Genomic DNA, 12,727 nt, shown 5'->3' on the forward strand with positions numbered 1-12,727 from the left:
TTTTCATGTCGTTTTTTTCTTGTTTATTTCTTTTTCCCTGTTTATTTATTTTCCTTGTTCATTTATAACTGTTTCCCTTTTTTTCTTGTTTCTTTTTGTTCCCTCGATTCCATCCTTCCTCGCTGCTTCCATCTTTTCTTGTGGCTACTTTTCATCCCACCTGTCACTGTGCCCTTTTCCCCTTATTTATTTCTTTATTTTCTTGCTTCCTTCTATCCTTTATTTTCCTCCAATCGTAACTCATCTGATCTGAAAGCATTAAAATCCCCCAAACCAGGGGAAAAAACACTGCGTGTTAATTCTTACTTGTAATGACACTCTCTCTGAAGGATTTCAGTCTTTCTCTGCACACAGTGAGGCTTTAACAGTTTTTTGAGGCCAAGCGGCTACTAAACTATGATTAATGGCAGAGGTGCTTCAGTAACCAGCAACAGTCTTATCTCCTCAACACACACAGCTTGGCCGCCCTGGAACATTATCTACGCAGTGCAACCCTCGTGCCCAACTTGCACGCTAACACACATACACACTCACAGATTTGCTGCATAGTGGCCGAGACAGGAACCCACACACTTCAGTACAGTACACACTGAGAAACACACACACACACACACACACACACACTGGGTCCAATTTGGAGGGAGATAAAAGGAAGAGCAGAAGAGGGAAGCAGTGAGAGAGTCTGAGAAACAGGAAATCAATCAGGCAGAAATGTACTGAACTAAAACAGAAATCTATCCTCAAACACTAAATAATACAGAACACACTCAGACATTGGACCCAAAAACAACCCTCACTGGTATCCAGACCTTAAAAACAGCCTCTGACTTCACAGACAAAAATGTGTCTGTCCCTTTAAGAAACATGACACAGGAAGAAACTGAAAGTGAACAACTTTTCTGGGAAACCACCAGAATCTCCACCGTTAATATTTCTCCTTCCCAGACCAACACAGACAGACGTAAGTAGTCTTTACTGAGCCAAACCGTCATTATTAACACATAAGAAGTGAAGTCTATGGTGTGTGTGGGTTGTAGTTTCTTCCGACTTGCTGCTGTTCAGCAGTTTTGTTGGGGCATGCTGTTTTCTAGAGCACAGAAAAAACATGTTGCTGTAGTTGGTGAAATAATTTAAACATAAGCTTCAACCTAACATGATCTTCATCAGCAGATGTAAATGTTTCTGCTCTGCCTGCACTTTATGATCTGTCGTCCATGTTGGCTAATGAAGTTAAAGTAGGCTGACCAAACGTCCTCTTTTACCTGGACATGTCCACTTTTCACGTCCCGTCCGGGGCGTCCGGGGGATTTTTATAAACTGATGATAATGTTTTCCGTGTGTGTGTGTGTGTGTGTGTGTGTGTGTGTGTGTGTGTGTGTGTGTTAGAGTGCGGCACGGGCCACATATTTCTGTCCGAGCCCGACGTCACACAGTTGTTATGGTTACAGGCTATTTAACAGGCCGGGCGTGCTCAGCGGAGTTGGAGACCTCCGTGTTTGAGACGGGAGCGGGAGGCCCGACGCCTCCAGCGAGAGGAGAGGGAGAAATAAAACAAAATAAGATAAAATAGGAAAAACCTGTCTCCCTCTTTTATTTTATTTTCAGCGTTTAATCAAGGCGGAGGCGGGCGGCTGGAGGTCCGAGACTTCCAGCGAGGGGAGAGGTAGAAACAAACAGCCAATGTGTGTCTGTGTGTGTTATGTTCAGGTGTTGTCACGTAAATAACAGTGCCCAAGCAATAAACAGGACAGACAATAGGATTTTATTTATTTTTACACTACATTTTCACTGAAAGCTGACCGAATCCGACCCGAGCCCGAATACAATTTATAGCTACATTTTTGACCAAACCCGGCCCGACCCGTCGGGTACCGTCGGGCTCGGATCGCCACACTCTAGTGTGTGTATGTGTCCCCTATTGGGGCCTATCTGAATTTCTGTCTTTGAGAGATATTATTTTGTAATATAACTGAATTTTCTATCCATACATATAAATTTTAAATATATTAAAATTATAAGGCATCTTTGAGTAAACTGCGAGTATCATTTAAGTAGGCTATGTCGTGGCCGGCCGAATGTCCTCTTTTTTGGAAATCAAAATATGGTCACCCTAAGTTAAAGACTCACAGCTGATTCTTCACCTTGGAAACAGCACTTAACACAAAAAAAGTCAATACAAGCTCAATTTATTGGCTATTCTGGAGATTCCACATCTTCAAGGAGGTCACTGCACGATATTGAAGTGATTTTTTTTTTTCAACAACTACTTTTCATGTTACAATGAACTTTGAACTTCACCTTTGAGGCCAACATAGAGGAGAAGTCAATAATTACACAACTAAATAAAATACACCTTACTGTGGCATCTTGACATATTCATTTAGTACCTTTACAACAAAATCCTTCAATATTTTGATGATTTATCCTGATTTTGAGGGTGTATACATGAATTTGTTTAAAGTAGCAACACACCCATAAATGCATAAGCTAAATGCAAGCTAGTAAACATGGATGTCAACAATTCGGGTTTCACATTTCTAAAATTAAGAAAATGATTTAGAAAAAGAAATGTGCGATGTATGTTGTGGTGTTGTTGTTGTTTTTGTTTGTTTGTTTGTTTTTTTACATTTTTTTTTTACAAAAAATATTTATTTCTAGAAATTATTCATTTTTTTTTTTTTTTTTTAATTTTATTTTATTTATTTTGCACTAAAATTGCAGGGGCAAGTGAAAATTGCAAAAATACTTGCAAAGTTGACTCAGATTTGGGGCGGTGCTAGAACCTAATTGCCAACAATCAGCTATTGCTACCGTTCAAAGTAGTGCTCAGGGATCGTCTCCACGAGCCGCTCCTTTCCTGGCCAGTTAGCACGAGCTAACACAGTAGCAGCAGCTAACATCGAACACTGAGCCGTTAAACAGTCCAAACAACCTCACACTGACACTGAACAGCTTGACTCTGTCGTTAAAGCCATTAATAACCATTGGGCAATGTTAGCTGTGTGATGCTAACTGTTAGCCCTGTCACTGTGTGTGTGTAGGACTCCCAGGCACGGAGCTCACATTTCGGCAGCAGTAGTCTCGTGATAAACAGAAAGACAGAATGTAAGAGAGAAGGGGAAGAAGGGGCTGAAACTCTACATCGAAATGAGATTTTAACTGTTTTAAATTCTCAAATTTGCAGTTAAGTTGCAGTGATTGGACAGAATTGCAAGGTCATGCAGAATTCACAGGAATTGGCTGAATTTGCGTCATTTGTTGCGATCACAACATCTTGGAGAGACTATTTTAGCTCTACATGCACTGAAAATAAAAAATAAATGTGAAACAGAAACTTCACATGTTGCCTCAAACTCAGACTGTGCAAAATCCAACTGCTGACTTAGATCATGTGAAATGATCGAAAGCTCCACAGCAGCTACTGAATAAGATTATTTTATGCAACTGCTGTTTTCAAGCTCAAGAATAACTTTGAATCTCAGCTCTGTGTTGGTTTATTTGAATTTTCTGCCTTAATTCAACAGTTTTTGTTTGTTTTCAGAAATGGCCTCCAGCAACAGTCTTTTATCTGAGGATCAGTTTCTTTGTCCCATCTGCCTGGATGTGTTCACTCGCCCAGTTTCCACTCCATGTGGACACAACTTCTGCATGTCCTGTATCTCATCTTACTGGGACGATACACCAGTCAGCCAGTGTCCAGTCTGTAAGGAGACATTTGAGAGGAGACCGGACCTCAGGGTCAACACTTTCATCTCAGGGCTTGCATCGCAGTTCATGTCGCTTCAAGTGACAGACTCTCACATCTGGAGCCCGGACCAACAGCAGGCTCGCTGTGGTGGAGCGGTGCTGTGTGATATTTGCACTGACACCCAGCAAGAGGCTGTCAAATCCTGTCTGGAGTGTCTGACTTCTTACTGCGACGTCCATCTAGAGCCTCATCACAGAGCTGCCGGCCTGAAGAGACACACACTGGTTGACCCCTTGGCGAGCCTGCAGGACAGGATCTGCAAGGAGCACGCCAGATGCCTGACGCTGTTCTGTATAGACGATGGGGTTTTGCTGTGTGACGTCTGCGCCGGTTTGCGCCACATCAACCATGACGTCACTTCTCCGCGGCAAGCTTATGAGGAGAAGAAAGCTTTGCTGGGGGACACTGAGGCCAAAGTGCAGCAGATGATCCAGGAGAGGCTGCAGAAGGTCCGAGTCATGAAGGAGTCAGTAGAACAAAGCAAGACAGAATCCAAGGAGGACTTGATGAGACTGGTGTCTGGCATCCAGAAGTGCCAGACGGAGCTTGTGAAGGTGATGGAGGAGAAGCAGAAAGCAGCAGAAGAACAGGCAGATGGGTTTATTAGCAGTATGGAGCGAGAGATAACCGAGCTGCAGAGGACAACAGTGAAGCTGAGGGAGCTGAAACAGACTGAAGACCAGCTTTGTTTCCTCCAGAGTTTCCCAAACCGATCCATCCTACCACACACAATGGACTTGTCCACATTAAGTTTAAACAGACAAGCGGAGATACACCACGTACAGAAATCTTTGAACAAATCAGTGTCTCAGCTGCGAATGTTACTGGATAAAATGAACACAGTAATACAAAAACTCTCTGACGGCACAGACGTGTCAAACGATGCTACGCTGGAATACGTGCAGCAGTATGAAGTGGACGTTGTGCTCGATCATGATACCGCTCACCCTTTGCTCATTTTATCTGACGATGGGAAACAGGTGAGATACAGCATGGATTCAGCTTTGTGGGTAAACCCGACCCTGAGCCAGAACACGTTTACTGTAGATCTTGCAGTTCTGGGACAGAGAGGCTTTGGACATAGCTTTTACTTCGAGGTGTTTGTGGGCGGAAAGACAGAGTGGTGTCTGGGTGTGGCCAAGGCGTCAATCCAAAGGAGGGAGGCGGTTGTTCGGAGCCCTCATCGTGGACTCTGGGCCATCTGGTTCCTAAAGAATAAGTTCGAAGCCTTCAGTTCTCCAAATGTGCGGGTATACTCTGGGAAAGTGGAGCGGGTCGGCGTGTTTGTGGATTACAACGGAGGGCAAATTTCTTTCTATGACGTACAGACAGCAACACTCATTCACTCGTTCACTGGGTGTGTCTTTACTGAAATACTGCATCCGTACTTTAATCCTTGTGACAATGAATATGGTTCAAACTTGGGGCCGATGATAATTGTTCCTGTCAATCCTACGGAGTGAGCTGTGGGTTATTTACTAAAATGCAAGTGATGTGTTTGATTGCATATAAAACTCTTCATATTCAAGAGCAGTTTTTTTTTCTTCGCAAAGCTCCTCCTAAAGTTCCTTTCCTGATTTCTGTGTCTGCTGTATCTCAGTGTGCCTTAAATTGAAACTGCCATGTCATATAGGAAAAAAATATATTTGTATACATCATAACCTTGATTAATTATTTAGTTCAAGACAATGTAAAGTGGAGGGAATAAACAGAAGAGCTTAGAGAAACTGGTGGAGGGGAAAGTAGAGTGTGCAGATTACAACTATGTGAGTTTATGTGGTGTTGTTTAGGTCTGGTGTGGTTGCAGAAAATACTTAGTAATTGTTATTTTAAAGAGAAAAATATGATTTTATCTACAGACACAATGTTGTTTAACAAATCAATCTCCAGAGCTCTTCAGTGGATGATTAATATTTAATAAATAAACTAAAAAGAACTAACATGTCTGGGCTGTTACTTCACAAATGAGCGAGTGATCTAACTCCACACACCTATGTAAAGGTAACTAGGGGTTGTTTTGGCAAAACAAACACCATTAAACATCCAGTGTGTAGGATTTAGGGGGATATATTGGCAGATATGGAATATAAGATAATAAGTATGTTTTCTGAAGTGTGTAATCACCTGAATAAGCCGTTAACATCAACATAAGGAGTGGGTCCTCATCTACTGGCTCTAGATAGGGCCTTTCGCGTCACATCTGCCACTGTAGTTAGCACTGCTCGCCCTCCGTGACAAGAAGTGTCGAAAACGGGACCGTTCTCCACGGCCAGGCTGTCAGCTGGGTGGAAATAAGTCAAAGTGTGGAGGAGACGAGGGACCGGGAAAAGCGGCGGACCTCCGGGGAAGCCTGCTCCGTTCTCCCCACAGTTAGGGACCGTTCGCGACGGTACCGCTGCTGGGCAGGGTGGAAATAAGTCCTGCAGAGTTTCAGAGGACCTGGAGAATGTTTTAGGATAGTAATAACATTATATAAGATAATCATATTGCAAAGATAATATATATAAGATAATAACAGTAAAGACAAAATTAAATTGCAATACTTTTTTACCTTTCTGTACAGTTTGTATACAAATTCATTAAATAATTTTGCTTGTAAATGTCTTTTTGCATCACGTTTATTACGGAAAACACATTAATTGATCAATTTACATTGTGTCCCTAAAGTTCTTTGTGTGCTCCTTACTTTTTCAACTTAGGAGCACATGTGCTCCTTGGGAAAAAAGTTAGTGTCAAGCCCTGCCCCCACCTAATTTTAGTGATCATCAAGTCTCTTCTGTAGTGGTATTAACATCATGTTATGCATGCATACTGTTATCGTGATGGCTCACCAGCAGATGGAGACATGAAATACAATACTTTTCAATGTGTAATATTCATTCAATGTGCAAATTTAAAAAAAAGCATGTTGGCCGATTCTTATGTTTCATTTTAAAGCCAATATCAGCCGATGACGTGCCGATATTGTTGCGCATCTTTACTTTGCATGTTTGAGGCACAAGGGGGAAAATTCCATAGAACATAGCACTGAGATATTGGTCCAGTGCCATCAATGCAGACTATGACCTGAAGGCTGAGGGCACTATGTCATGTGTTAGAGGGCTGTCTGCTTGACTTTTTGAACCCTTAATGTAGACTCTCTGTGAGCCTGCAACACTACAGACTCTGCTTGGCAGAATAACTCACGATGCAAAGATTAAAAAGGCAACTGTAGTGTAATTCCCCTCTTGAAAAATCAATACATTTTCCTGTTCAGTATGAACAAGTGGGGCTGCTGCTGTCCATAATTGTTTTGTCAGAAAATAACTAAAAATGCTCAAAAATTTCCAAAGCACAATATTTAAAAAACTGAAATAGAAATCCTCAAACACTAAATAATACAGAACACACTCAGACATTGGACCCAAAACAACCCTCACTGGTATCCAAACCTAAAAAAGCCTCTGACTTCATAGACAAAAATGTGTCTGTCCCTTTAAGAAACGCGACACAGGAAGAAACTGAAAGTGCACTTCTTTCCTGGGAAACACCTAGGATCTCTCTCGTCATCATTTCACCTTTACAGAGCAACAAAGACAGACGTAAGTAGGCTTTACTGAGCCAGACGTTCATGTGTAGGTTGTTGTTTAATGAACTCGCTGTTATTTGAGCAGTTTTGTTGGGAGCTGCCACTTTATCATGCACATTTAAAATGTGTTGTTGTAATTAATGAAATAACCTAAATACAAAATCAATTCAGTGAACTTTCATCATATCATTAAACCATTTTATATTGACTTGTATATCTATATAAGTATGTTTATATTTGCCTTAAATGTATGAATTTTTTCAACTATATATGTGTTTTTTTATTTGCTCTTTTATTTCATATTGTTATGTTTTACATGTCTTTGTTACTATTTCACTCTTTTGCTTTAATGGAGCCTCCCAGCAAAAGTATTTCACACGACAGTACTTGTCCAACCGGACTGACAACAAACAGCTTGACTCTTGAATATCACGTGATCATCAGCAGATAAGAGTTTGGCTGGTTCTCGTCCACGTTGGCTGGAAAGTTGAGATTCAAGGTTGATTCTTTATGCTGGTAATAGCAGTTAACAACAGCAACAACAAAAGATACCACGAGGTTTATTTATTAGGTTTCTGAAGCTTTAACATGTCTTTGTGGAGAAAACTGCAAACTATTGTGGTGATTTTCTGCAACTGCTGCTTTTAAAGTCAGGATGGACAAAAAGTCTATGAAAACATGGTGAAATATTAAAAAAAAAACACCTGTGTGTCCTCTTGGTAAATGTCATATAGGTTAAAGATTTTTTGTTTCTTTTTCTCTTACAACATTTTTGATGACTCATCCTGATCTTGGGGCTCTATATACATACATTTATTTAAAGTAAAGACAACAACACAATGCAGGTTTCACATTATTCTACAGAAACCTGCTTTGAGGTAGAAGAATCAGAATCAGAATGCCTTTTATTGTCACTATACACATGTACAACGAGATTAAAAGCAGCTCCTACCCAGTGCAGAAATGTATGTAAAATATAAAAATATAAAAATAATAATGCAGGCAGGAAATGCATTGAGGAAGACAACTACCAATTGTTTTCATTACTGATTAATCTGACAATTATTTTCTTGATTAATTATTAATCATTTGGTTTATGAAAGATCAGAATATTGTTAAAAAAAAAAAACAGTTTCCCAAAGCCTAAGACGACATCAAATCTCAGTGAAACCCAAAAGAAATTGAAGCCAGTGAATTCTTGCCATTTTGCCTATCTTTAATCTATTATACAAATAACTGCAGATTAATTCTGTCTTTTGATTAATTGATTAATCAACAAATTGTTTCAGCTCTTAATGCACTGAAAAGAAACACTATGGCCCCGATCACACAGACAGCATTCTACAGGTTGCAAAACGTGAGGCGCACCACACTGCCTTTTTTTACTGAATGCCACTAGTAAAAAAAAAACACTTGCTGCACCTTTTTATTGTTGCCAAGCAACCACCCCATCATATCTTCATACTAACCCTACCGCACAGTAATTAGTATCTAGTCCCTAAAAAGTTGAGGCAGAGGGTACTTGCTGTAGCTCTGGTTGAGGGTGAGAGGCTGTCAGTAAATAGTTTGTTGGGCACAGTGAAACAGAGATCTGTGTGGGTACATGAGACCCTAAAAAAGAGGGTGGATCATGGGGAGTACCACCAGTTGGTCCAGGAGCTTCTCCTCCATTATGGCTGTTTCCAGGCATATTTTAGGATGACTCAGGGGCAGTTTGACAACCTGCCGTCTACCATCAGGCCGTATAGCTCTGGGTATCCAGCAACCACTACCACCAGTTTTTCCTCCATTGTTTACCAACTGTAAACTTGTTCTCGTGACCACCACGCCTCTCAAATCATCCAATTGGACAATGGGAAAAAAGATGATGTGTGGCGTATTTCTGCTCTGAGTAGACATTTTTTCAACTCACGGAGTTCAGAGCGCTCTGGCAAAAACGCCAGGCGCCTACAGTGCAGAAACTTGAGGTGCATCGCAACGCAAAACTGAAGCAGAAAGCTTCTTTCTCCTTAAAAACAAACATTACAAAAAGGCGCCTCCAGCTGCTAAAACGCTTTCTGTGTGTTCAGGGCCTCAATGTACACACAGACAATATTTAGAACCCCCACAGGGTGCATCTGAAGTGCATATAAATTGGAACAGGTCTAACCTGTGTAACAACAGCAATAAGAAGTTTGTTGATCTGGCGGGGGGTCGGAACTGTCCAGTCCCCCAGAGCCGGGGTGTGCACTGGCTGGATTCTGGTTGCTGTGGCCACTGACTGGGAGTTAGTCTGCAGAGGTGCTGCCCACTCTCCTCCCTGTGAGGTGGTCTGTAGCAGTGGGGAATGACGGGGAAGAAACTCTGTGATTTTGATGCTCTAGCTAACGTTAGCTACCCAACCGTGAACATGACACTGCAGTTGTGAGCCTTTGGCTTTGATTAGCAGAAGGCTAAATTATTAGCAACATTTTCTTACATCTCTGAAACGCTTTGCTTATTTTGGGTGCGGTTACATGATGGCTTGTCATTCCAAATGAGGGTTTACACGGGAGATCAATTTAATCGCCTTTTAATCACCTGTATTCGGGTCCGCGCAAGGTTTGGGGCAGGGAAGGTTTCTGATTGGATAGGGGGCGGGGCGGATGTTACGTGTTTACGTTTACTGGAAGAAAACACTGCAGTCCTCGTTCCGGATAACAAGATGCTTGACAACGCCATTCTTAGTGCCTTTTTCGGGCTTGTTTTGCTTAAATTCTTGAAGCAGCAGAACAACAACAACCTTGTTCTTCTAATGCTTCGTCTGTTGAGGAAGAGAAGAGAGGTTTCATTCTGAATTAGGTGTTTACAAGATCACTTCTAATAGGAATGAACTTTCATTCCGAATGAAAAGGGAATTAAACTGTCCATGTTAACGCACTCATTGACACGTGTTTTATGTTGCTCATTGTCAGACTCTCTTTTTGATAGGTCTGTCTTTCTTTTCTTGTGTTGCTTTGCAGTGTATGCAGTTGTTGAGGATGCTGAAATGACCTTTGATTTGTCGAAGTGTCTCGTCACAGGCTAGATTTTCTAAAGCCTGAAAACAAAGCCAAGAAGAGGTGAAGAAGTCTAATGTTCTCTCAGTTCACTTGTCTTACAATATGCTTAATGTTTATTATGGGATTTTTGCCCAATGACGCCAAAATGAAACTGCCTGCCCCAGCTTTAATGTAGCTGTTATTGTTTGTTTGTTTTCAGAAATGGCCGCCAGCAACAGTCTTTTATCTGAGGATCAGTTTCTTTGTCCCATCTGCCTGGATGTGTTCACTCGCCCAGTTTCCACTCCATGTGGACACAACTTCTGCATGTCCTGTATCTCATCTTACTGGGACGATACACCAGTCAGCCAGTGTCCAGTCTGTAAGGAGACATTTGAGAGGAGACCAGACCTCAGGGTCAACACTTTCATCTCAGGGCTTGCATCGCAGTTCATGTCGCTTCAAGTGACAGACTCTCACATCTGGAGCCCGGACCAACAGCAGGCTCGCTGTGGTGGAGCGGTGCTGTGTGATATTTGCACTGACACCCAGCAAGAGGCTGTCAAATCCTGTCTGGAGTGTCTGACTTCTTACTGCGACGTCCATCTAGAGCCTCATCACAGAGCTGCCGGCCTGAAGAGACACACACTGGTTGACCCCTTGGCGAGCCTGCAGGACAGGATCTGCAAGGAGCACACCAGACTCCTGACGTTGTTCTGTATAGACGATGGGGCTTTGCTGTGTGACATCTGTGCCGGTTTGCGCCACATGAAGCATGGCGTAGTTTCTGTGCAGCGAGCTTATAAAGAGAAGAAAGCTTTGCTGGGGGACACTGAGGCCAAAGTGCAGCAGATGATCCAGGAGAGGCTGCAGAAGGTCCGAGCCATGAAGGAGTCAGTAGAACAAAGCAAGACAGAAACCAAAGATGTGATCGCAATCAGCGTGCAGGACTTGACGGCACTGGTCTCTGAGATCCAGAAGAGCCAGACGGACCTTGTGAAGGTGATGGTGGAGAAGCAGAAAGCAGCAGAAGAACAGGCAGATGGGTTTATTAGCAGTATGGAGCGAGAGATAACCGAGCTGCAGAGGACAACAGTGAAGCTGAGGGAGCTGAAACAGACTGAAGACCAGCTTTGTTTCCTCCAGAGTTTCCCAAACCGATCCATCCTACCACACACAATGGACTTGTCCACATCCAGTTTTAACAGACAAGCGGAGATACACTACGTACGGAAATCTCTGAACGAATCAGTGTCTCAGCTGAGAATGAATCTGAATACAATGAACACAGAAATACAAAAACTCTCTGACGGTACAGACGTGTCAAACGATGCTACGCTGAGATATGTGCAGCAGTATGAAGTGGACGTTGTTCTCGATCCTGACACTGCTAACCCTAGCCTCATTTTATCTAAAGACAGGAAACAGGTGAGATACAGCATGGATTCCAGTGTTCGGAGAAACCAGAACCTGAACCTGAACCCTAAAATGTTCACTGTAGCTCTTGCAGTTCTGGGAAAGAAAGGCTTCTCACGTAAGTTTTACTTTGAAGTGTTTGTGGGTGGAAAGACAGAGTGGTGTCTGGGCGTGGCCAAGGCTTCAGGCCAGAGGAGGGGGAAATTTGTTCGGTGTCCCGGCTCTGGATTCTGGGTCATCAGGTTCCAGAAGGACAAGTTCGAAGCCATCCTTTCACCAAACATGCTGGTACACTCAGGAAAAGTGGAGCGGGTCGGCGTGTTTGTGGATTATGATGGCGGGCAAATTTCTTTCTATGACGTACATACAGCAACACTAATTCACTCGTACACTGGGTGTGTCTTTACTGAGAAACTGCATCCGTTCTTTAATCCTTGTGACAATGAATATGGTTCAAACTTGGGGCCGATGATAATTGTTCCTGTCGGTCGCACAGAGTGAACGGAAGTGTCAGAGACTCAGTGATTTGAGATATAAAAAGAGATATTTACTAAAATGCAATTGATGTCTGATGTGTTTGACTGCAATTAGGAATGTCTGTTTCAATTAATATTGCTTTTGGTTGCCTGACGTCCATTAACTGGTAGTCTCGCCACCAGACAATCAGAGATCTCCGCCTTCTGATAGTCTGGGGACACTCCTTTCTAAAGTGTGTTTAATACACCAGAGAAAACGGCCGGCAACAAAGCAACACCTCTTGCATTTTTGAAAAGGACACGCCCTCCCGGAAATGTGCACTCCCCCTTTTCTCGTCTGCAAGGACACAAACACGCAGAGAGCTTGAAAATGGATGCCGAGAGATTTAACTCCGCTTTATCAAACGTGTGGTCAGTCCACAAGATTGTGGAAATGAAGGACTTACAGCGACTTGAGCCATTTTGTACCACTACACGTGTTTCTAGTCGGACTATGTTTACGAGCACAAGAGTTCAGCGA

At 42.5% G+C, this 12,727-nt stretch overlaps 3 protein-coding genes across 4 annotated transcripts in view; 2 read left to right on the top strand and 1 right to left on the bottom strand.

The window, feature by feature from the left end:
- Positions 1-12,727, bottom strand: part of LOC126399603 (neurotrypsin-like) — a 53,857-nt gene that overhangs the window by 28,680 nt on the left and 12,450 nt on the right. Inside the window, exon 1 of one of the 2 annotated variants that reach the window (XM_050059695.1) lies at positions 1,263-2,262. The exons of the other annotated variant lie outside the window; for it this stretch is intronic. The gene's annotated coding sequence lies outside the window, so the exon portion shown is untranslated. Of the gene's footprint in view, positions 1-1,262; positions 2,263-12,727 lie in introns of those variants that run through there. 2 annotated transcript variants of the gene reach the window in all.
- Positions 58-5,688, top strand: LOC126399605 (E3 ubiquitin-protein ligase TRIM21-like). The gene is made up of 2 exons (XM_050059696.1): positions 58-961; positions 3,542-5,688. The coding sequence occupies exons 1-2, from the start codon at positions 865-867 to the stop codon at positions 5,209-5,211; spliced, it is 1,767 nt and encodes a 588-aa protein (XP_049915653.1). The 5' UTR covers positions 58-864; the 3' UTR covers positions 5,212-5,688.
- LOC126399606 (E3 ubiquitin-protein ligase TRIM21-like) lies at positions 7,295-12,721 on the top strand. Its single transcript, XM_050059697.1, has 3 exons — positions 7,295-7,329; positions 10,298-10,396; positions 10,536-12,721. Exon 3 carries the CDS (start codon positions 10,538-10,540, stop codon positions 12,230-12,232), a length of 1,695 nt encoding a protein of 564 aa, XP_049915654.1. The 5' UTR covers positions 7,295-7,329; positions 10,298-10,396; positions 10,536-10,537; the 3' UTR covers positions 12,233-12,721.

Source organism: Epinephelus moara, chromosome 13 (assembly GCF_006386435.1).
Source record: "Epinephelus moara isolate mb chromosome 13, YSFRI_EMoa_1.0, whole genome shotgun sequence".
Lineage (NCBI taxonomy): Eukaryota > Metazoa > Chordata > Actinopteri > Perciformes > Serranidae > Epinephelus > Epinephelus moara.

Excerpts from the sequence above, each read along its gene's own strand:
- LOC126399605 (XM_050059696.1), top strand. The coding sequence starts at position 865 with ATGACACAGGAAGAAACTGAAAGTGAACAACTTTTCTGGGAAACCACC. Across the intron at positions 962-3,541 it reads CCAGACCAACACAGACAGAC|AAATGGCCTCCAGCAACAGT; the intron begins GTAAGTAGTCTT and ends GTTTGTTTTCAG.
- LOC126399606 (XM_050059697.1), top strand. The coding sequence starts at position 10,538 with ATGGCCGCCAGCAACAGTCTTTTATCTGAGGATCAGTTTCTTTGTCCC.